Source organism: Pseudorca crassidens, chromosome 19, assembly GCF_039906515.1.
Source record: "Pseudorca crassidens isolate mPseCra1 chromosome 19, mPseCra1.hap1, whole genome shotgun sequence".
NCBI lineage: Eukaryota > Metazoa > Chordata > Mammalia > Artiodactyla > Delphinidae > Pseudorca > Pseudorca crassidens.
In genome coordinates, this window is record NC_090314.1 from 43846777 (window position 1) to 43871041 (window position 24265).

At 58.0% G+C, this 24265-nt stretch overlaps 2 protein-coding genes across 12 annotated transcripts in view; one reads left to right on the forward strand and one right to left on the reverse strand.

The window, feature by feature from the left end:
• MED24 (mediator complex subunit 24) overlaps window positions 1-1023 on the reverse strand; it is a 32815-nt gene extending 31792 nt beyond the window's left edge. For 6 of the 10 annotated variants that reach the window (XM_067714948.1, XM_067714954.1, XM_067714952.1 and 3 more), the window contains exon 1: window positions 867-1022. The gene's annotated coding sequence lies outside the window, so the exon portion shown is untranslated. Of the gene's footprint in view, window positions 1-866 lie in introns of all 10 variants that reach the window. The other 4 variants (XM_067714956.1, XM_067714955.1, XM_067714953.1 and 1 more) reach the window with 2 other exon arrangements.
• On the forward strand, window positions 485-24238 carry THRA (thyroid hormone receptor alpha). Of its 2 annotated transcripts, XM_067714979.1 has the most exons (10): window positions 485-684; window positions 11199-11546; window positions 14369-14436; window positions 14986-15086; window positions 17024-17171; window positions 17781-17986; window positions 18995-19141; window positions 19730-19988; window positions 20584-20711; window positions 24037-24238. In XM_067714979.1, the coding sequence occupies exons 2-10, from the start codon at window positions 11494-11496 to the stop codon at window positions 24097-24099; spliced, it is 1173 nt and encodes a 390-aa protein (XP_067571080.1). In that variant the 5' UTR covers window positions 485-684; window positions 11199-11493; the 3' UTR covers window positions 24100-24238. The 2 variants fall into 2 exon arrangements, with proteins under 2 accessions (XP_067571080.1, XP_067571079.1); XM_067714978.1 differs by lacking the exon at window positions 24037-24238 and having other exon boundaries at window positions 20584-24012.
• The last annotated feature ends 27 nt before the right edge of the window (window positions 24239-24265 follow it).

The following is a 24265-nucleotide window of genomic DNA, read 5'->3' on the forward strand; positions in this document are numbered from 1 at the left end:
CCTAGAGCGGTGGCGATTTGTTCAAGGTCACACAGTGAGTTACTGGCAGAGAAGGGACCCGAACTCAAAACAAACTCTAAACCTCCTGGGGTTTGGTATTTAGACTTTCCCCCCGACTTCTAAGGTGCAGGCGGCTCGCCGATAAGCCCTTCTCCATCCCCGTGGTGCATCTCCCCCAACCCTGCAATTCTTCCAGCAAGGGAAGGCTATTTTCTAAATGACATCTCTTCCAAAATATGTCACCAAGTACCACTCCCGCCGGAGACGCCTGGAGTGGGGCGGGCAAGTGCGGGCGGGGCGGGGGCAGAGGCGGCCGAGGGGCGGCTGGCCGGGGTCCCGGGGCGCGGCGGGGGGCGGGGGGCGGGGGACGGGAGGCGGGGGCCGGCGGCGGCGGCGGCGTCTAGGCGGCCTGCAGGGAGCAGCCGAGAGCCGGGCGGGCGCGCAGAGCCCGAGCCCCAGCCAGAGTGGGGCGGGGGAGGGAGGAGCTAAGAGCGGCCGCCGCCTCTGCCGGAGGAGCCGCGGGGCCGCCACACTCGCCCCCCGCCCCCCCGCGCTCACTCGCACTCACACCCGGGCGCAGGAGGCGGGCGGCCCGGGCCCCACCGGCCCCCCATGGACGCCCCCGGCACGGGGCGCTGAGACCCCCGCGTCGCTGCCCAGCCCGGTCCAGCGCGCCACGCCGAGGTAAGGGGGAGGGAGCGAGGGGGCATTAATATGCAAATGCATCGCGATTGATTATGCAAAGCCGCGGGGCTCTCTGGCCAGCTCCCAGGTGGGCTGGGGGCGCCCGAGGGGTACCCGCTGCCAGCCTCAGCTTTCCTGGACGCCCCGGTGACCCTGTCACTGGCCGGGAGCTTGCAACTTACGCCCTGGGGAAGAGAGGCGTTGCTGGGAGGTCGGTGGGCCCCGGGGTTCGCCGGCGGAGATGGCGTCCGGGCCTCCCCCTCGAGGGCCCGCCCGGCCTCTGTCCGGCCCGTCCGCTGCGCATTCCCGGGCCCGGCCCCGCTGCCGGCCGCCGGAGCTCCCCCGCCCGCCGCGCCGCGGTTTGTTTACGGTGCGCCGGAGGCCTGCCCCCCCAGCTCCCACCCCTAGCCTCCCAGGCCGAGGCCGAGTGGCCTTTGCAAAGCTGCCTCCAGCTGCGGAGGGCGGTAGGAGTGGGGTGGGGGGTGGGCTTGCACTGGCCCCGGGAGGAGGAAGTCCCCCCCCTTCACCCGCCTCCCCAATTGAACATGGCTCTCTGGTTGCAACACTCCTAATTGCAAAAACGCGACTGGTTGGGGGTGTGTGTGTGTGCGGGGCGGGGGGGTGTATCTGAGGGTTCCTAGATGATTAAGGGAGTTGCAAGCTAGGGCGGTTAGGGAAGAGAGGGAGGAATGGACCCGTGTTGTGTGTGCCACCCGTTTCCCTCCCCTTGCAACGTGTCTCTGGTGCCCCTTCTCTGCCTGGGGCCTTCCCTAGTCCAGTGTGAAGGAAAAGCCTGCGGGGTGGGGGATGATAGGGGCAATGGAGAGAGCCACGCGTTTCCAGGGGTGGAGGTTGCAGAAGGAAAGTCAGTGAGCTGGGAGCCCACCTCTCAGTGCTGGCTCTGGCCCCAGGAGGGGGAAGGGATGAAGGGGGCTGTTGTCCAAGATGAGGGGGGAAGCAAACGTGACATGCAGACACACAGATGTGCCCACATAGACAGCCACATGCACACCCGGGGACACCCAGGCGGATTCAAGGACAGGAGCTGCTGGACACACCCACATGGGGACAAGGGAAGAGGCTGGCTGCCACTGCACAGGGGAGCTCAGAGGGGTGAGACACACCCACAGGAGACCAAGAGCAGGGAGACCAACCCATGCACATACCCATGCACAGGGTCACATGGAGATGCTGTCACACACAACAAGGAGGAGTCGCTGTCACCCACACAGAAAAAGTCACTATCGCACGCTTGCATGAACACAGAGCAATTGCACACAGCCGTACATTACAAAAGACCCTGTCACTCACAGGCACACACGTGCTCGCATGAGCCCAGTCACACAGGCATCATCTCCTTGCCGTATCAGTCGCTGTCACTCAGTCAAACGCAAATGCAGTTACACATCAACACACGGATACACAACTTAGCAACAAGTATTTTCCTGGACTCTTACTGTGGCTCTCTGAGGTTCTGTATACCACAAAACCCCTGCTCCCATAATGGTGTAAGGCATGCATTCACGATAACATTTTCCACCTCTTTCGCTTGTCATCCCCCCCTCCCCCAGATGGTGAGCTCCTTGAGACCTGGGAGAATCTCTGGAATTGCTCTGGATCCCACCCAGAGCCTAGCATAGGAAGTGCTCTGTAAATACTTGTTAATTGATTGACTGTGGGAACTCTGGACACAGGTACACTCATTTGCACACAGTCCCAGGGCCTCAGGTGCAGAAGGCACTTACAAGGCTCCGGCCCACACAGTCACAGGTCTACAACTCTGGATGCGCACGGTGTAGCTGTGCAGTCAGGCACACCCCTAGATGGACATACAGTCATAGACTTTTCTCCTCAAGCTTCCTCCTGTCTTCTTTTTTGACGTTCTTTTTTTTTGAGGGACAGAGAAATTAGAGCAAAGAGAGTAGGGGGTAGGGGAGTTCTAGAGGGCCGAGTCATGGACCTGAAGCAGTGCTCAGTGACTTCAGGAGCTGAGATGATCCTGGTTGCTGGGGGGAGGGGGGTCTTGGGGAAACCTGGCTCCTAGGAAGCAGCCTCTATCCCCACCCCAAAAGCAAATAAGGAACCTAGCCGCCCCTGCTGGGGTTGTTTGAGCCATTCCTGGGGATGCTCACGGGCCCCCAGCTGAGTTCCTGCCTCCCACCGTGAGTCTGGCCCCTTTACCCACCTCTGCCCTCCTGTCTAAACTTGGAAGCCTGCCGTAGGAGGCAGTATGTTGGTGAGTGTCTGGGTGAGTGATGTGTATTTTTGACTTGGAATTTCGCTCCAACGCTGTCTCCGCTGTGTCTCCTCCCTCCTCGCTTCTCTGCTAGTCTGTAACTCTCACCTGTCCCTGACCCCGTCGACCCCTGTTCTGGTCTCCGTTTCTGCCGCAGCCTCCTTGCTCAGAGCTGGGAACTGGTGGTGAGGTTCTTCATTCTTCTCCAGTTGTTCATACTCAAACCCCGCCCCTCGGCCCGCCTGCCCTGCCTCTGGGGTCAGCGGGAGGTTGGGGTGGGGGGCAGGGGGCTCAGCTGGCTGCTCAGGACATCCTGCGCTTCCTCAGTACTGCAGCTGCGGCCAGCGAGTTTGGGGGGCTGGGAGTGGGGGGGAGAAGGAAAGGGGGTCGGCCACTGCCCATGCTGATCTCTCAGGCTGGCAGGCTCAGCCAGGGGACACCAGCTGGGTGGAAGGCCTGGGTGTGCAGGCCATGGCTAGCCAGCTCCCAAACAGGCCGGAGAGGGGGCTCCCTCCACACTGACCCGCTGGAAGATAACTGCCCCCGGGGGCGGTGGCAGGAGTTGGCAGGACCCGGCTGAGCTGGGTCTTTGGCAGGACTCAGTGGCCTTTCTCCACACCCCTGGCAGCTGAGACCCACCTCCGAGATGCCCAACAGCTGTGTCTGCTTTGCCCAGCCTCAGAGCCTGGTTCTGAGGGTACAGCTGCCCAGACTTCGTGAGGCCCTCTCCCATGCGCTGGCCCTCCAGCCCAGAGTGGCAAGTCTTCCGGAGAGGGAGTTTGAGCAGGGGACATCCACCATTTCTGGCCATGCTCCCCTCTAGCTGTGGCCCAGACCATGGATGAGGAGACACTGGTAGGGATTCTACCATAGAGAATCCATGGCTGCTACTGAAAGGGAGACTGAGGCTGGGTCACAGGGAACACATAGCTGGACGAAAGAACAAGATGTTGTTCCTCTAGCAGGTGATATGCTGTAATGGTTAAAAACAGGGAGATAGATAGATATATATATATAGGAACTAGATCACCTGGGTTTGAATCCCAGCCCTGCCACTTGTGGGCTGTATACTCCTGGGCAAGCGATTTAACCTCTCACTTGCCTTGTCTGTGAATTGAGGAGGATAATACCTACCTCATTCAGCTTTTTGAGGATTAGAGGAGTCAGAATACATAAAATGCTTTAACAAGTGCCTGGTGCCTAACAAGCACTGTATGTTAGCTGTTACAACGAGGAAGTCTGTAGGTCACTTCTTGGAGAAGCTCGGTGGAGAATTGGATCTCCTAGACATCACAGGAATGGGATGGGGATGGGGGTGGTAGGGATAGTGGGTCGCTAATCTCCAGCCTCCTCAGCCTCCACGTCCCCTCTCTCTCCCGCATGAGTTTGTGCAGGCTGGAGCCCCTCTGCCTTGCCCTCCTCTGATCACCTTTTAGCTGCTTCTTAAAAGGAGCTCTTGACATCTCAGCCTGGACACACCTCCCCAGTTAGGGGCAAATGCATGAATGTTTGGGCATCACTGCATCTCTGGTTAGGACAAGTCTGAGCACTGGGAATGGGGGAGAGAAAAAACAAGGAAAGCAGGCTCTCTCCATACCCCTGCTCCTTCCTTATGAGTAGAGTACGGCACCCTTCCTCTCTCCTGGGGACCCAGCATCTCAGCTACCTGCCATTGATCAATCAACCAGGACCCAGCCCGGCTGACAGATTCCCCACCCCTGCATGGAGGGGGCATTAGTGTGGAGGACGGCGGCAGTGAATAAGGAGGGTGTTAGGCGTGGCACCTCGAGACCCAGGGTCTGTCCTGGGTTGCCACCTTTCTTCTGCATCTGGTGATAGGACTCCTCTCTCCCCCCAAATTCCTTTTATGCAGCTCCCCCAGGACAGTGGTGGGCCACTGGGGAGCCTCTGGAGTAGGGAGCTCATCTCAACCCTGGTTCTCATGGCTCTAAAGGTGCTTGGGGGACTTTTGTGCCTCTTGGGGAGGGAGGCGAGCGTGACCATGGCGGGAAGAGCGCGGGCTGGGAGTTGGAGGCTGGGTTTTCACCATTTGCCAGTTTCTGACTCTGGGCCTAGGTTTTCATAATCTGGAGACAATGATGCCCACCTCACGCAGAGTGAGGGTAAATAACATAACGTGGGGTGACACCTGTGGTCAGTCGGTATTGCATCCTGGCACTGGCACGGCAAACAACGCCTGTGGATTCTCCTCTCTTCCCAAGGCCTGGAACGCTCCAGGGTGCGGATACACACGCTGCTTGGAACCAGAGACAGTTCTCCGTCTCTCACAGAGGCATCTGGGGCTGCTGGAGGGAGGGGAGCATGTGGTTTTCAGGCATATGGTGTCGCCTGCCTTCCTGGCAGGCCAGGGCTGGGGCACCAAAGGGGACCTCCCGCTTGCATGCCATTGTGTGAGGTGGTCCAGAGGGAGGGGTCAGAAGTTCTCTGGGTAGACAAGGGGAGCAAGATGGAACTTATTGGTGCCCAGAAAATGCTATCCTTGGTCCCCTGCTTTGGAGGTGGGCACCCAGCACTGGGGACTGGGGTTAAAGGTTAGGGCCAAAGGCACAGCCACACCTCCAGCAGTGGCAGAGCAGCGTGATTGGCCCCAGCCCCCAGCCCTCTTCCTCCTCTCTTACTCTTGTAAGGAAGAGATGAGCTCTTGGCTCCTAGAGCCTTAGCTGCCTGTTTCATTTTCTCTTTTACCCAGGCGCGTGGGGCGTGGGCGAGGGAAGGGGAATGGGACCTGAGGCTTTGGTGGCTATCAGCGTCTTTGTACACATCAGTGAGTGGGTGTGTTGTGCGTGCAATCCATGTATGCGTGTTTTGGGCATGTGTGGGCTGGGGAGGGCTCTGAATATCTGCTGGAATGGGGTACCCAGAGCCCGAGGCTCTGCGCATGCGGGGTGAGTGTGTGTGTCTGCACGTGTCCGTGTGTGTGCGGGAGACTCAGCTGCATTTACTTGCTCGCTCTCGCCTGCTCTCTCTCCCTCGTATGCGCTCCCCTCCCTCCCTTCTCCCTTCTCCCTCTCTCCCTCTCTCCCTCCCTCCCTCCCTCTCTCTCTCTCTCTCTCTCTCTCCCTCCCTCCCCCCCTCTCCCTCTCTCTCTCTCTCTCTCTCTCTGTGTCTCTCTCTCTGTGTCTCTCTCTCTCTCTCTCTCTCCCCCTCTCCCTCTCTCTCTCTCTCTCTGTGTCTCTCTCTCTCTGTCTCTCTCTCTGTCTCTGTCTCTCTCTCCCTCTCTCTCTCTCTCTCTCTCTCTCTCTCTCTCTCTCTCTCTCTCTCTCTCTCGCTCTCTCTCACACACACACACACACACACACACACACACACACACACACACACAATTTTCAATCTCTCTCTCTCTCCCCATTCCCTCCCTCCCTCTCCTGGCTTCTCTCTCCCCGCTTCTCTCTTCGTCCCTCTCCCCCACCTCCCCTCCTCGGCCAGTTCTGCTTGGGTGGGGGCTATCTCCCGCCTCTCTGGGGTGCCTGGGAGAACATCCCTGCTTTTCTTTTCCCGTCCACCATTCCCTTCCCTCCTGGGCGTGCTCCCAGGGCTTGCAGACTCCTCTCTGCAGCCTCCTCCTTGGAAGAGGGGAGTGGGGAAGGGAGGACCCCAAGCCCTGTGCCCCTGATGCCATCTGCACTGAGCGCCTTGGCCCTGTGACGTTCATGCCTCCAGCCTTCAGCTGCCCCACCTCCCAGCTCCGATTACCCGCTGGCTGCTGGGGGGAGGGCAGGGAGAGTATGCCCAGCTTGTGGGTGCTCCTAACTCTGCCTTCTTGGCTATTTGGATCTCCCCCTCCATTTCTGGGGGGAACTGGGGCAGGGGGCACGAAGTTCTGTGGGTTGACAGGGAAGGGGCTGAGCTCTTGAGCATGGATGTGGGCACAACCATCGTCAGTATGCGTGGGGGGGATGGAGGTGAGCCCTAGACTTGGGCGCCCACCTTAATGCCTGACTGGAGCTGGCCTGGGGTGGGAGGAGGGACAGGAGAGCAGCAGGTGGGTGAGGTTATGGTGGGGTTGGGCGGGAAGCACAGTCTTTGATGTTAATACTGGGCATCTGGCCCAAGTCAAGGCTACTGTTTATGTCTTTCTGTCTGTGCCTGCAGGGGGGAATTTCCTGTTATATTCTTTTGGAGGAGAGGATCCTTTTGTTTAAGTAACCTATCTCCCCCTTATATTATATCCCCCAACCCCATCTCCCATTCTCTAGCCTCCAAGGCCCCACAGTGGCTAGGAGATCAGACTTAAGGGTCACTGCCCTTACGCTCCAGAATCCATCTCATGGGGGCCCAGCGAGAGCCCACCAAAGAGGCTGCCTCAGCCCCTGCCCACCCACGCCCCCCCCCCGCCGCGCTTGCCAAGCTGGTGCCTCTGTCTGTGTACTCCTCTGCCATGTCACACCTGCCAAATAGTACCTCCCTTCCCGCCTTCACTCCTCCTCTCTCTGCTGGCACTAGGATAACAGCAGGTTGGGTGGGGCAGTCCCCTTCAGTCCATACCTGAGAATAGAACGGGGGGATCTGGGAGAGGAGGAAGAGGTCCCAGCCCCGAGAGGCATCTACTCCTCAACCTGCGTGCCTGTGTTGCTGCCGCAGCCTCCACCATCTCCAGACTCCCGGGGCTGTTGGTGTTTGTGGCTGTCCATGGGAGCCCACGCTGGCACAGGCGGCAGTGTCTGCACACAGATGCCTGTGTTTGCCTGTGCATGCCCGTGTGTGTGTGTGTGTGTGTGTGTGTGTGTGTGTGTGTGTGTGTTTGGGCTACAGTGGCCACCTGGCCACCCTTCTTGGCCCCCATGGTGTGGAGTCAGGGCGTCAGTGCCAGATAATTGGGAGTGGGGGAGAAGTACCTCCCCCCACCCTAGCAGCAGGCAAAGGGGAAGGGGAGAGGGAGGTGTGAATCTCCCCACAGCACTATTAATAGCCCACATGCCAGGCCACCAAGAACCAGCTGTCACCGTGGAAACCATTTCTCTTCTCCCCTCCCCCCAGCCTCCATGAAGCACCCCCCACCCATCTTTCTTTGTTACCTTTCTGCCTTTGTCTCCCCTTCCCTTCTCTGTCCTCTTTTCTCCCTCACCCTTCTCTCTCCACTCCCATCTCCTTGCTGCCTTTCTTCCTCTCCCTTGGCTTCATTGTCATCCCTGCCTCTGCCCCCACCCCTGCCCATCTCTTTGTTCTTGCCTCTCCTCATCCTTCTCCCCCTCTTCCCCCATCGTCCCTTTCACCTCTCTGCTTCTTCTCTTTCTCCCATTTTCTCAGCCCCCCTCTCTCTATGTGAGTCTTTCCCTCTGTGGTTGGCAAGGAGGAGGGCTGGGCTTTCCGTAGAGCATTAAGGACAAAGTTCACGGGCCCTGACAGGTGGGGCCAAAGCCAAGAGCAGACACTCAGGAGAGTGGTGGGTACAGAATTGGGGGCTGGATTCTGGGGCAGAGAGTCCCCTCTGGCAGCCCTAGGAGTCCTTCCGGGGAGTCCCTTGGGTCCACAGGACTGCGGAGTGGGACAGTCCAGCAGCAGGAACATGGCATGGTGCCCATGGATGCCGCATTGGCCTCTTGTCTCAGTCCCCCCATTGCAGAAGCACTTAAGCTTAATGAAATGCTTCCCCCTCCGCGGGCACCTTGCCCACACTGCCACCAGGCATCTCTTATCTGACAAAGAGGGAGTGGGTGGCCAGGCCAGCCAACAGGTGGGCCTTGCCTGCCGGCTGTCCGGCCTAGTCTCAGAGCCCCATAGCTCCAGCCCTCTGCCTCTTGGGGGGATGCTGATCGTCTTCCTCTGCAGGGGATGTGCCAGGCTGGCACTGGGGGAATTGAGGAGGACTCCAGGAGGAGGGGAGAGAGGCTGCCCTTCAGCATGGGTATCTCTGCCCCGCCCCCCTGCCCCACTGCCCACAGCTAACACAGGCACATGTGCTATGTGCCTCCCCGCATGCTGGGCCCTCTGCCTGCCCTGTCGCCTCAGAGGCCCAGGTATGTCCCCAGAGAGATGACAAGGACTCCCCAGGGGTTCCAGCCTCCTGCTAGGTGCCAGGCAAGGGTGCCCTAAGCAGTGAGGGCAGGACCTTGCTTCCCTGCCCACTACCAGGGGCTCAGTGGAGCCTGGGTGGCATCAGGCACCGTTCGGCTCAGCATAGAGGTGAGGCAGAGTGGGGGCCTCCTCCCTCCACCCCCTGCAGCAGGCACGTGCAAGCCCTTGGCAGTGCCCAGCCACATTTGGAGTTAAGGCCAGGCTGGGTCGGGGGAAGGGAAAAAAAACATGGTGGCTTAGGTTGGCACTGCCCCAGGTGTGCCCTGTAGCAACTGGCGGTAGCAGAAGTCAGGGGGAGGGGTCTTCCAGAGCTGTGGCCTGGGGCAGGAGCTGCCCATGCCATGTGCTGCCGCCGGTGCTCCCTGCCTGGTCTGGCCCGTAGCCGCTGATACCCATTCCCACACACCCCGGTTCCCTTCACCTGCCTCCAGGGCCTGCTCGCGCGGCTGCCCCTCTCTCAGCATGCCCACTCCTGTGCCTGCCTCCTCCCCTCCCCGGGGGCACTCGGGCCTCAGGCTGGCGAGTGGATTTTTCCAGCTTCTGTAAACAAGTGGTGGCAGTATGCCAGGTGGGCAGGAGACGGGCGGGGGCAGCACCGCAGCCAGGGTGTGCCAAGCACCGAGGCACAGTCTTGGGGGGTGGGGGAGACAGGGAGACACCCAGACCCAGAGAGAGAGAGAGAGAGAGACATTCAGATGCAGACAGACAGACCAAAGGAAGCTTCACTGGGCACAGATAGAAGTGGAAACAGAGGCGACAGAAAATAGCCCTCTATTGTCCAGCCCAAGGCCCACGCCTGCCTCAGCCCCCAGCCCCTCACTGCTCTGGCTGAGAGCAGCAGGCCCCTATGCCCAGGCTCTGGGCATCCCCACCCACTCCTTCTCCCCCCATCTCCACCCCTTAGGGCTGGCTACGCCATTATAAATTTATAACAGGAATTTCTCCGCAAGCCAAGAAAAACTTGACCTACTTTCTTGACGGCTCCCTGGGCTAAGGCTCCCTGCTCGCACCCCTCCACCCCATGTCTCCTGTCCAGCCCCCAGTGCCCAGTTCTGGTCTGCGGGGGCATCGAAAGCAGAGTAGGCCACCCTTCTGTACTACTGCCCTGCTCCCCAGGATGGGGACTTGTCTGAGTGCAGAGGCCCTGTCCCATGGTCCAGCCCGGTCCTACCCTGCCCAGTGGCCTGACTTATCTCTCCTTGCCCCTCCCACCCTGGCTCCTTATCAGTTCCTAGGGGTGGGGCCGGGGGGGCCCAGGGGCAACGACTCTGGTGCAGCAGCCACTCAATGGAGGCTGTGTGCGGAGAGCTGCGCCTTCTGTCCCCTCTCACGTGCCCACACCTGCCTTGTGTGTGCAGACACGGAGCCTCGGGTCTGCAGGCTGGGGTCAGCGGAGCAGCATGGGGGGAATGGTTGGCCCAGGTGGGCACTGCCCTGGACCCCAGATAGCAGGACAAGGCAAGCATCGGAGGCAGGCTGCTCACTAGCTGTGCCAACTCGAGTGAATGGTCGGGCTTTCTGAGGCTTTATTTCCTCACCTGTGCAGCTCTGATACCAGAGGGCCTATATTCTCTATTCCATTAACGCGGGTTAGTTTCCTTTCCCCTCCTCTTGCCATCCTGGTGGGTGGCAGCTCAGCTAAACCGACTGGGAAGTCTGGTCCTCAGACTGGGAAGTGTGATTCGGGACCTTGTATGGGAAGCTCCTTGGGGGGCCGGGATTGGGGAGTCGTAACTGAGCCAGCAGCCGGGGAGGTCGTCTCCCTACCATTTGCAATGCCCCTCTCCGTGAAGGCACCCACGTGGGCATTCAGGATCCCTGCATGCTGCCCCCACAAACCACACTTCCTTCTCCAGTACCCCCCATGCCTGGGCTGAAGCTGCCCATCTCTGGTGGCCTCTTGCCCTGTAATACTGATAAGTTTTAGGGAAACTGGGGGGTGGTAACAATAGCTGATGTTTAATAGACGCCTGTTAAGGGCCAGGCACTTGGAATGTGAGGACTGAGACGAGGTACATGGGTGACCTCATTCTTTCCCTCCATCACTTTCCATGTCTGGGGAGCAGGATGCGGCTCTCCAGTCTTGCCTGCTGTCTGTTAATCTGAAGGGTTGTCCTGGTGCCTGCCCTCCATGACTACCACCATCTCGTTACGAGCCCCCAAATGTTGGCACCAAAGGAATCCTATTCACCCAGCCCCACCATGGCGCCGCCTTATCCCTGCCTCTTTCCTCTCTCTGCAGGGACCTCCGGACAGGACAAGATTCCGAAGCTACTCCCCCAGCCCAGGACCCCCCCACAGACCCGGCTTCCCCCACAACCCCACTATCTGCCACTCCCTGGCCCCTCTCACCGCCCGCCCCCCTTGGGGCGCAGGGCATGGTGTGAAAGGCCAAGTGCTGAGGCGGGCACCATGGGTGCTGGGCCCTAGGGCCTGGGTGGCGGGGGGTGGGCGGCCTGTGGGCGTGCCGGGGGGGCCAGTGTGCCCACCCCAGTCTCTTGGCGTGCTGGAGGGCATCCTGGATGGAATTAAAGTGAATGGAACAGAAGCCAAGCAAGGTGGAGTGTGGGTCAGACCCAGAGGAGAACAGGTAATGGGTCTGGCAACTAGGTCGTGCCAACTCCTAGGCAACAGGAAGGGTCACCTGGCTGGCCCGAGAGAGTGGAGCTTGGGCCTTTTAAGCACCTCTGGGGGGATGGGCATGAGGCCAACAAGCCTGCTGCCTACCTTTGCCCAGGAGATGAGGTCATGTTCCCATGCGGCAGGGAATTAGGCACCTCAATGGAAAGATGCCCATTTTGAAAGGGGGAGGTGATTCAGAGCAGAGTAATTACAGGCAGCAGGCACGTGGCCCCTCCCTTGACAGTGCTGGGAGTCTCCAATGCCCCCCAGTGTCCCCTCAGCCACCCTCACCTGAGCATGTGGAATCCAAGCCTTGCCATTTCCCTCCTCTCCCTACCAGGTTGTTCACTTCTGACCACCAGCGTGTTGTCCAGAAGCCATGGTGCATGTGACATGACATTTCAGGGCACATGCACCAGTAGCTGTTGGTCACAGCTCACGCTTATATTTGGAACCTATTGGGAGCCTCACAAGCTCTTCCTTGTTCATGGGCAAGGGCGGGCATTGCCATGGGGCTCCTCCCAGGAAGTGAAAGTGAATGCCAGCTATGAAGGTTTTGCTCCCACGTGGAGGAGGCATCAGCCCTGCACACGCAACTAGGGATGGGTTACCTACTATCTGCATTGTGCTTCAGGAGCCCAGAGGGTCTCTGCCTCTCCCATCAGCTCCAAGTGGCACAGAGCTCAGTCTCAGTTGGCGTGGTGCCCTGGGAGCTGGGTACAGCCTGTGCCTATGGCCAGGGAGAGGGTGGGGGAGGGGGTGCTCTGGGGAGTAGTGTGGCCGTTGCCTAGGAGACCAGATCCTGAGCCAGGAGGCCGGAGGCCTGGCCCAGCAAAGCCCTGGGGCCCAAGACTGGGTCCCTGGAGGGGTAGAGGAAGTGGATGGGGCTGGCAGCTGGGTAGGGCAATGGGGGTATCCCCCCAACCCAATCCCCACCCCTGGGGGCTCTGAAAAAGATTTAACCTGTCATTGCGTAGCTCTCACTTACAGCCTCTGTACCTCCCTGCCCAGACTTCTGTGGATCTGGGAAAGTCTGCTGCTAACTCTGAGAAAGGCGGGAATGCCAGTTCCTGGTCCCCCAGGACTGCAGCCCCTCCCCTGTCTGCCTCCCCTCCCCCATGTCCCTGCGCCACCTTGTGGCTGTCCCTGGGACTGCACCCAGAGGCTGTGAGTCTAGTTAATTGCTGAAGACTGCCAGCTCGACTGGGGCCTAGGTGGCCGGGGAGTTCCCCCCACACCCACCCCTCCAGAGGCAGGAGGGAGATTCGACCCTCGAACTGTTGTAGACATCAGACAGGGGTAATCCCCAGGGCGTGTGGAACACAGAGTTGTCTGTGGCTGTGACCCTGGCCAAGGTCACTGTGTCAGTGTGTTGGGAGCCGCATCAGGCCCCAGGCGGGTGGAGAGAAGGCGGAGGACCCTGCAACATGCCACACACAGGGTGGGTGTGGGAGGTTATACAATCCGTGCATGCATGTAGAAAGCTTATGTAACCTGTGTGTGCCGAGGTTATGTAACATGTATGTGGAGAGGCTGGCAACATATGTGTGCAGTGGCTGAGGGTTGCTAATACCTTACTTGGAGGGGCCCAGCATCCTTGTCCTGGCTCTGACTCCAGCCACAGTGTCACCAGCACAAGTGGGGCCTAGGTTTGCTGCTCTGTTAAAGGGAGGCCATGGACTGGGCAGCTCTGGGAGTCCCATCCTTTTCTCATATTCTTGGGTCTAGGTTCTAGTGGGCCACTGTGGTTATTTAATTTACTTTTATTTTAATTTTTGGCTGGTGTTGGGTCTTCGTTGCTGCACGTGGGCTTTCTCTAGTGGTGGCGAGCGGGGGCTACCGTTCGTCGCGGTGCGTGGACTTCTCATTGCGGTGGCTTCTCTTGTTGCAGAGCACGGGCTCTAGGCACGCGGGCTTCAGTAGTTGTAGCACGCGGGCTCAGTAGTTGCGGCATGTGGGCTCAGTAGCTGTGGCAGACACGCGGGCTTCCGTAGTTGTGGCTCGCGGGCTCTAGAGCGCAGGCTCAGTAGTTGTGGTGCACGGGCTTAGTTGCTTCACGGCGTACGGGATCTTCCCGGACCAGGGCTCGAATCCGTGTCCCCTGCGTTGGCAGGCAGACTCCTAACCACTGCGCCACCAGGGAAGTCCCACTGTGGTTATTTAGCGTGTGTGCATGACCTGGAAGTCAAGTCACATGTTCACTGGGGGGAGGGGCATGGTATTATTAGGTGCCCGTCTAGAGGGTTGTGTAACATGTGGGCATATCCTAGAGGTCATATAACACATTTGAGAAAGCCTTGAAAGTTGCATAGATATAGATGGTAGAACCTGCTGCTTGTTTACCGTGCCTGGGTTTGTACTGAAGGCAGCATAGTTGTTCGTGTGTGCTGGTCTTATGTTGCACACATTTGTGTGTATTCTAAAGGTTATATAGCTTTAAGCATGTCCTGAAGATTCTTTCTGCATATGTGTCATGTACTGAAGGCTTAAATATGTGGCTATCTTATAGATTATGGGCGTGCTCATGTGTGTGTGTGTGTGTGTGTGTGTGTGTGTGTATGTTGGGGCCCTAGAACATGCTTGTGCCCCAGCCAAGCCCTTTATCTCTCTCCCCAAAGCTTCCAGATAGCTGGACCCTTCTCAGTTTTGTCAGTTGACCTGGGGGTGGGAGGTAGGATGAGGACACAAGAAGGAGGGAGTCAGGCGTGGGGGATGACTTCAGCCTATGGAATGAGAAGGGGGGCTGCCCAAGGACTGCTCTCTGATTCGGCCCACTTTGCCCCCATCCAGTGCCAGGTCACCAGATGGAAAGCGAAAAAGAAAGAACGGCCAATGTTCCCTGAAAACCAGCATGTCAGGTGAGCCTGGCTGCGTGTGGCCTTCCTTCCCACCCTCAACCCGACAGAACCAGGCCGGGACAATTCCAGGGCCTGGGCCTATACCAGCAGTTCCTGTGTCCCACAGGGAGAGCCTCCTGGAGAGCGTGGGATGGACTTGTCTGGGGTGAGAGGGTTGATGTGGGGCACGCTCCAGCCTTTGAGGATGGATTAGGTCAGGAAGGGCCTCTTCCCTTCCCCCATAACTCCCTTGCCCGAGGTCCCCAAGATGAGCTGCTCTGACATTTGCTTCTCCTTCTCCCATATCCCCTGCCCCTGGCATGCAGCAAGAGAAAAGCCCTGAATGGGGCAGTCAGAAGAACTGGATTCTCCATATTCTTAGGGAAGGGGATGGACAAGGTGACCTCTGATGTGTCTCCAGGATTATACCTGGAGACAGAGAACCCTTCAGGGAGGTTGGGCTAGGGGATGGGCCAGGAAGGAAAAGCTGGGGGATGGAGAAAGTATAGGAGCCTCTCTGCTGGGGACCCAAGCCATGCCTGCCTGCCTGCCTCCCTTCCTCCCTCCCAGGGTATATCCCTAGTTACCTGGACAAAGACGAGCAGTGTGTCGTGTGTGGGGACAAGGCAACCGGTTATCACTACCGCTGCATCACTTGTGAGGGCTGCAAGGTATGGACCAGCCAGCTCCTGCCCCTCCCCCACCACCTGAGCTCCACCCTCCCCCCCTGCCATCACATTCCCTTTAAGTCCCTCAGCACCTGGCACAACAGACAGCTCTATAAACATGTAAGCTAAAGCGCACCTGTTATATCCTCATTTCTCTTCTCTTATTCATTCATTCATTCATTTGTTCATTCATAATCCCTGCTCAGCCACTCATAGGTAAGATGCCTAATCTCTCTGAGCCTCAGTTTCTTCATCTATAAAATGGGGATAAACATACTACCTACTTCATAGAGTTGCTAGAGGAATAAAATGAGATAACGCACATAGAGTACTTAAAACAGCACCAAGTACAAAAGAAGCACTCAATACATGTCTGCTTTCATCCATCCATTCAGTGTATTAAGCGTGAGATGTGCAGTATGTGTGCCTCCCTCAAGTTGCTCACAACCTACCAGAGAAAGACTGACATCAGTTAAACAGCATCAGTGTTTCTCAAAACGTAGTTCCTGGACCACCTGCAGTACTTGTTAAGTGCAGATCCCAAGGCCTCATCCCAGCCCTACTCAATCAGAATGTTTTGTGGTGGAATCTGCCTTGGATTGCTTCCACTGCACCTGAAAGGGTGAGAACCAGTGCTGGGGGGCATGGCGGAGGCCAGAGAAGAGGATGGCAGAGTCTCCCTGGGCAGAGCGGGTCTCTGGCTTGAAGAGGCTTCATTAGATCTCACTTTGGACACATCAGCCTACATGGTTTTCCCAGGATCATCACTTCCTGACAATGTAAGACCTTTCAAGAAACAGAAAGCTTTAAGAATGTGTCAAGGCTTCAAGTTCCTCTCTTTCCTGGTGTCGTCAATCAGACCAAGACCACCAGGGATATAGAGTCCCCTAGCAGTGTTCCTGCAAGCAATGCCAGCAGTGTAATATAGAGCCAGGAACCTCACCCTCAAGGGCATCTGAGTCCCAGCGGGGCATCCCGAAAGGACAGAGATGCCTTCCCACTCCTAGAGAGCCTGATGTTGTAGGTCTAGCGTGAGGCCCGCTAGCATGAGGCCCAAGAGTCTGTATTTTTGATGGCTGCCCAAGGTGATTTTAATTGCACCCCAGAATCTGAGAGCTCAGACCTTGTGTCTTATACCTCAGGTCCAGTTCTGAGTGTCTGCTGCCATTTAGCCATATGACTTTGAGCAAAGTGCTTAATCTCTCCAAGCTGCAGTTTCTTAGTCGGCAAAATGGAGATAATAACAGTTCCTCCTCACGGGGTTGACGTGAGCGTTAAATGTGATGATACAGGAAAGAAAAGGCTTATAAGTGCCCGACACATAGTAAGTATGCAGCAGACATTAGCTCTTCATATTATCACTGCCATCTTGAGTCTTGAGGTTTTTCCTTTAAAGCAAAGACTAAACTCTGTATATAAAATTGAAAATATTCTCTTCATGCTACTAGAGTTCATACCCAATGCCTTTTCTTAACTTTTTGACCCCCCGCCCCCCATTTCACGAATTCCACCTGCATGGGCAACAGGCAGCATGTATGAGAATGGTTTTGGGGCCAGTGTTGTTTTTAGAGTCGTTTAACAGGATGGAAAATCAGGTATTAATTGGTGTCCAAAGCGGCTATTCCTTCAGGCCTCTGAGCACCTCACACCATCCCAGGCTCAAATCTCCTAACTGCGGTCACCATCCTTAACTCTGCCAACACCACTACCCATGTACCCCGGCCCCTAGGCAGCTGGGGGGCTGAGGATGTGTATTTCTAAGTCCTGGCAGAGCCCAGTGATGCTGGGCTTGCTGTGTCGAGAGGATGCCAGGTTCCCTCACTAGCTCCCCAGCCCGCCGCCCCCCACCCCCGCCAACCCCAGAGAACTGCACGGTTGATCCAGGAAGGGAGGGTTGTGATCACAACATGCTCCGTCTCCCTGCCCTCCCCCAACTCCAGGGCTTCTTTCGCCGCACAATCCAGAAGAACCTCCACCCCACCTACTCGTGCAAATATGACAGCTGTTGTGTCATTGACAAGATCACCCGCAATCAGTGCCAGCTGTGCCGCTTCAAGAAGTGCATCGCTGTGGGCATGGCCATGGACTGTAAGGGGATGGGTGGGGGAAGCGGGCCAGGCAGCTGTGGGAGGGGGGTGCGTTCAGACACAGCAGCTCCCTTCCAGGTACCCACAGAGCAGAGGGACAGTCTGGGTCAGGCTGGTGGCAGAATGAATGTTCAGAATCTTGGTCCCTGCTGCCCTCATCTCTGAAGAAAAGGAAACAGGATCCCTCTCTGGGCTCGGGGCATGGGCCCCAGTGCCTGCCTGCCTTTCACCACTCCAGGGCCTTAGAGTTGTTGGGTAGAAATAAGTCCTGAGTACCCCCCCCAAGAGCACAGTGTCTCTGACTACTAGAGAAGGCACCCCACTTCTGGGTGAGAGAGGGCATTTTTCATTAGCTAGGGATTGGATGGTACAGTCTTCTAGTAACTACTGTCACCATAGCCCTTTAGATCAGAACATGGTCTTCCTCTGGGTCAGCCCAAATTGGAGTTGATGTGGTCTCAGTGATCATTCAGGATCCAGGTTGTGCCACCCGACTGCTAGGTGATTTGGGAAGTCACTTAGCCTCTCTTGGCCTACTGGGAAGCATAGTTTCTGAGTGGGTTACGGAGTGTGCCATGCAAAGGGCATCGTATCTGTCTGTTGTTGACAGTGGTTCTAGATGATTCGAAGCGGGTGGCCAAACGCAAGCTGATTGAGCAGAACCGGGAGCGGCGGCGGAAGGAGGAGATGATCCGATCACTGCAGCAGCGACCAGAGCCCACTCCCGAAGAGTGGGACCTGATCCACGTTGCCACGGAGGCCCATCGCAGCACAAATGCCCAGGGCAGCCATTGGAAACAGAGGCGGAAATTCCTGGTAAGGAGAGAGGGAGCACGGGGGAGCGGCAGCCAGGTAGCCAGGAGAGGAGAGTGAACTCAGAGTCTTGCCTCCTCTGGAAAGCCTTCTTAGTTTAGTCTGACCCAAGGCTGATAGTCTCCACGACTTGACAGTGCTGATTCGTACACCTGTGTGTGTGTCGCTGCTATCAGGGTCCTGCCTTTTCCATCTGACTGGGAGCTCCATGAGGGCAGGGCCTTGCCCTCCTCATCGAATTTCCAGTGAACGGAGGTGAGCTCTCCTCTTTTTCCCGCCCACAGTGACTGGGAGGAAGGGTGAGGACACAGTCATGTAACAGCATTTTGGGGGACCTCTTGGTTGCTGGGCATTGTTTTAGGCCCCGGCAAAACTGAGTGCCAAGAAAATGGCCAGCTTGGGAGGAGACGGATAGTTGGTTGTGTATGGTGGGGAAGGCAGAAAACTCCTGGCGGAGTGTGTCCGCATGCGGAACAGTACGCTGTTAGGAGCACTGACTCTGATCCCAAGCGCGTGTGTGCGTAACTTGTCGGGGATCAGACTGCCCGGGTTCAAATCCTGGTTCTACCACTTACTAGCCACATGACCTTGGGCTTATTACTTAGCTGCAGTCTGTCTCAGTTTCCTCATCTGTGAAATGATGGTAAGTATAACATCAACTAATGGTGATAAGTCGTGGTGAGGATTAAATGAGATAGTATGTGTAAAACACATGGCTTCATGCCTAGTTACATGTTAAATATTCAGTAAATCTAGCTTCTATTGTTATGACATTACCTCTACTGCTATTATGATCCTTGTGATTATTAGCCAACTTGGAGCTCTGATGCTGGTGTATTCTCTGCCCCAAGATGGGAGAAGCCTTAGACCTGGGTTGGGACACAGCTGTCCCCAGGTGCTGGTGGCCCCGCCTCCCCAAGCTGCCTTGGAGCTCCCCCTGGTGGGCAGGGAGCCTCTGTGAGAGGTTGAAAGGGGTCTGCAGCCCCAGCTGACCCCCATCTCTCCCTCTAGCCGGATGACATTGGCCAGTCACCCATCGTCTCCATGCCGGACGGAGACAAGGTGGACCTTGAGGCCTTCAGCGAGTTTACCAAGATCATCACCCCGGCCATCACCCGCGTGGTGGACTTTGCCAAAAAACTGCCCATGTTCTCTGAGGTGAGTGGCAGATGGGAGGAGAGACACGGTGCCACGCTGGAGGGAGACCTCGGGCTGCTCCCCAGATCACCCAGTCCCAGCTCGTGCTCATCTGAAGCTCTCTGGATGGGGAGCAATTCCTGTAGGTCAACACAGCCAACACACACGCCCGCACACATGCACACACATACACGCACAGGGTGAGCTGATCCCTAAAGAACCAGCAGGCTCCACGGGCCCAGCCTCCCCAGCCCGTCCCTTCCTGTCTCCCCTGAAGTCTACGCAGCCATCCTGACTCTGGAAGTTCTCCTTACTTTAAAGAGCACTGACTCTGGGAACAGGCTGCCCTACTGGCTTGTGACCTTGGCCACGTGGCCTAACTCCCTATACCTCCCTTTGCTCATCTGCGGTGGGCATGGAGGTACTGACGGGACCTAACTCAGAGGCACGGTTGGGAGAGTTAATGAAACAGGGCAGATCCATCGCTCATTGCAAGGGAGCTGTTCAGAGCACACATTCCTGGCCCGTGGTGGCCTTGCGGCTCCCAGGGGGCCCCCGCAGGCGATGCTTACGGGGAGGGGCCTGCTGAGTGTCCCTGTGGTTCTGCAGCTGCCTTGCGAAGACCAGATCATCCTCCTGAAGGGGTGCTGCATGGAGATTATGTCCCTGCGGGCGGCTGTCCGCTATGACCCCGAGAGCGACACCCTGACACTGAGCGGGGAGATGGCTGTCAAGCGGGAGCAGCTCAAGAATGGCGGCCTGGGTGTCGTCTCCGATGCCATCTTTGAACTGGGCAAGTCACTCTCTGCCTTTAACTTGGATGACACGGAAGTGGCTCTGCTGCAGGCTGTGCTGCTAATGTCAACAGGTACCGAGGCCTGGCTGGGAGGGCTCAGGAGCGTCCAGGGGCCCAGAGTTTGGCTGGGCCCTGGGCCTGTCACGCTCCTTCTTTAACCCCGTGGTCTCTCTGCTCCACAAAGCTACCTCTCTGTCCCCTGCTCTTTCACCCACCCCCACTCTGTTCTGATATCCAGGCCCATCTCTTACCTCCCAGTCCCTCCTCTCCTCCTATCCTGGCTTCATTTGTTCTCTCTGCCCCCACCTGCTCTCTGTCTCTCCCAGACCCCTTTGTTCCCCATCCCCTACTCTGTTCCCATTCACCTTCTCTCCCCCATCCCTCCTCTGTCCTCAGTCCCCCTTTCTTGCCCCTAACTCCCTCTGTATTGCTCTCCCCACCCCATCTCTCTGTCCGCTAGTCCTGCCCTGTCTCCAGGTCTCCTCTCTTTCCAGGCCTACCTCTTGCCCTCTGTCCTCTTTACCTGCCCCTCCACCCCCCGGTCCCCTCCCTCTGCCCTGCGGTTGCCCCTACACTTGCCCAGAATGTGTTTTTCTTCCCTCTCCCCCAGCCTCTCCGCCTCTGCCCCCCTCCGCCCACTCACCCGCCTGCCCCTCCTTCCCCGCAGACCGCTCGGGCCTGCTGTGTGTGGACAAGATCGAGAAGAGTCAGGAGGCGTACCTGCTGGCGTTCGAGCACTACGTCAACCACCGCAAACACAACATTCCGCATTTCTGGCCCAAGCTGCTGATGAAGGTGACTGACCTCCGCATGATCGGGGCCTGCCACGCCAGCCGCTTCCTCCACATGAAAGTCGAGTGCCCCACCGAACTCTTCCCCCCACTCTTCCTCGAGGTCTTTGAGGATCAGGAAGTCTAAAGCCTCAGGCGGCCAGAGGGTGTGCGGAGCTGGTGGGGAGGAGCCTGGAGAGAAGGGGCAGAGCTGGGGGCTGAGGGAGACCCCCACACCTCTTCTCTCCTCCCTCTCGTCCTCGGATAGATTCAGCTCCCCACACACACACACACACACCCCCCGCATTGCCCCGTCCCTCCTCAGAACCTCCAGCCCTGGGGCAGGGCAAACAAATGAACTTGCTATGAAAAGGACAGTGTGGGAGGTGGGGGGGGGGGGGTCAGGGGGCGGGGGGGACCGTGTCCTGCAGTTCCCAGGACCCCGTCCTCCGAGAAGGTAGGAGAAGGGAGGGAGAGCTAAGAGGGGACAAGCCATCTTGACCGTAGGGGATGGAGGGATGGGGGAAGATGCCCTCAACTCACCCCCTGCACACATGCAAGAGAGAGCCCCCCGCCCAGTCTCTTGGCCTAGGTTCCCCCTCCAGGCTAAGGGCCTCTCTGCTTCCCCAGATGCCTGGGTGCAAAGAAAGGCTTGGCTTGGCCCCTCCCCTGGAGGTTAAAAATTACAGTCATTCTAACTGCACTTTGGAAACCAGGCACGGAGACAAGATAAATGAAGAAGTACTAGACAGAAGAAAAAAAGAGAAAAAAGAGCGAGCGATTGATAGAGAGATGATATTAAGTTATTAACTGAGGCTGGCCAGAGGGGAGGACCCCCCCACCCCCAAGCACTTTGAGAGCTGCCCCTCCTCCCCCCACATCAGAGAGAACTGCCCCCCGCACCAGGTCCCCAGGGGTAGGGCTGCCGATCAGAGCTGTGAGTTAATACAACAGGGTCCTGGCCACCCCCCCTTGCCTTGCCCCTCCTCTGTGCCCCTTTGGCACCCCCACGCCAGTACTCCCTCTGCTCTCTGCCACTCGTGCCCGCTGAGTTCCATCTACCTCTCACGCTGGATGCCAACTGGCCCCTCACCAGCCTGCCCTGCTGCCCGCACAGCTCCCCTTTCAAGTGCCCAGCCCCAGGTGCCTCTCCCTGTGTCCCCCACCAGCTCCTTCCGCATCGTGGCACCCACACAGGAAAAACTGTGGCTCAAGGTCCCGCCCTCCTCACATCCTGCAGTATTAGCTACGATCCAGATGCTGCTGCCCTGGGTGGGGGGGGGGGGGGTGTGCGTGAGCTTCTCCGAGAGCCTCCACCCCCCTCGGCCCCTGTTTCCATCTGTCTGCTGGGCTCTCTCTAACCCCTGCCCTCCTCCTTTCCACTCCCACTCGATGCACTATCCCAGACTCCGGGCAGGCAGGCACCGGAATGGGGGTGCTTAGATAAGTGGCACTTAGTCGAAGCCCCGGGGGAGGGGGTGGTTGGTGCTCCTCCTCTTTTCTTTGAAGCTCTTCAGGCCAGCCGCCCCTGTGCCCCCGGAACCCCTTTCCCCTCTTCTTTTCTCTAATTCAGGGACTTTGGCTTGAGCCACCTCCCACCCTCCTGGTGAGGAGTGCTCTGTTGGTCTGCACTTGGGTGAGCTGCCCTCCTCCTCCCTTTGGCTATCGCCCACTCCGCAGGCGAGAGAGGGAGGGAGGAGGTAGCCCTCTGAGGGTGGGGGGAGGGGAGGGTGGGGGAGGGACGGAGCAGACCAGAGGGCCCTGGGCTCAGGGCTGCATGTCGGCAGGGATGGATGGGTGGACACAGATGCCCCCGGAAGCCATGGGGAATGGGGCAGGGGGCGGGGGGAGGGGTGCCAGGGCTTCCTGCGCTTTGCACTATTGGGGCAAAAATGTCTTAAGCAGTGGGGAACCTGCCACCCCACCCTGACCCTCAGCCTGCCACAGCCCCCTTCACACACACACACACACACACACACACACACACACACGAAGGCAATGCTATGCTGCCCATCAGGGCATGTCCTTCCCCCACTGTTCAGGTGTTCCGACAGGGCTGGAGGGCCTAGAAGAGCATCTGCTATCACCTGTGCATGTGCCTGCCCAGCCCCCCTTGGGTTCGTGGGCTGCCCGTGCTGTCCTTGTCCGTCTCTACCCTCTCGCTCTCCTGGGGTACTGATTCCTGTATTACTCCAGTCCCATGGATAAGCCCTCTTGTACCCTCCTCCCACCCCCTGGGGGCCCAGTGGAATTCCTGACCTGTCTGCAGTCTCTCTATCCCTCCATCCCCACGTCCACCCCTCCGTTCCCATTCTCAGCCATGCCCATGGTGGAGAAAAGGCCTTCAAGAGGCCTGGCCTCTTACAGGCACTTGGGAATCCCCCCTCCCCCTCCCCCTCCCCAATCATATGAGCTGTGATCCCCCACTCCTCCCTGTAACCCCCGACCCCTCCCCCCACTCTCAGTGACGTGGGGTGTATGTGTGCGTTTCTCTGTGTGAATGTGTGAGCAAGTACACGTGGTGGGGGAGGAGCCGGGGGGACTCAGGAGCGCCACGCACCTGCTCTAGAGAGGCAGCTGTCCCAGTCCCTGCTTTGGAAGTGAGGGACAGGGCCCTCTCCTGGGGGCCATTGGTGCTAATGAGGGGGATGGCCTTGACGTGGGTGCTTAGCATGCCTCCCCCAGTATTGGCCCGGGGCACTAGGGCAGGCAGAGTGGGGCAGCAGGTGCAGTGTTGGTGGGAGGAGGGTGCCAGGCCAGGACAAGGGGGTGCCAGAGCCATGACCACTACCCCACCCCCACCACCCGCCTCTCCATCTCAGTATTCCCCCTCCCATCACTCATAACACACATACCTCATCCAGCCTCCTCCCTGCTCAGACTTGGGGAGGGTGGGGGTGGAGGAGCCCCTACCCCTTCCCCTGGTGGCGGGTCTACAGGGCTGGGAGAGGGCAGGGCGTGTGACACAGACACCGTCCATAAGGGGGACAGTAATTCCTGCCCTGGGAACTCCTGGGTGGGAGGAGGGGGACACTTCCTTGCAGGCGCTACTGAATGTATGAGAAGCTGGTGCTGGGGTGGGGGGAGGGGGGCTGTGGCCAGAAACAGGGAAGGAGGTAGGTCCCTTCCCCAGGGAGGGGTGGGGCCAGTAGGGGTGACTTGGGGGCTCCTACTCCTGCCCCACGTTGACAATCAGTATGTCTGTTTTGTGCGATTTTTCACCCCGTTGTGTTCTGGGTCAGGATTTTAAAGAAAGATATTTTTATGGTAATTGTTGCTCGTCTATTTTACTATATATTTATGTAATAAATATATGATGAAAATAATCCCCTTGGGCACCCCCCCCTTAGACTTGTGTGCTGTTTCCCTGTATCCTCCCATCTGCTGGCCAGAGGACCCACCCCACAAACTGACCAGGTGGAGAGGTGTGCCCCCAGCCTTGGCCACGCTTCCGCCCCGCCCCCCAGAACGAGCACACACCACAGAAGCCAGCTCAGCTGTGAACTACTGGATTTGAGACAGGAATAGAACAAATCGGGGGGCTAGAGAGTAAGAGGGGGGAGAGAGTGGTTTAAATAG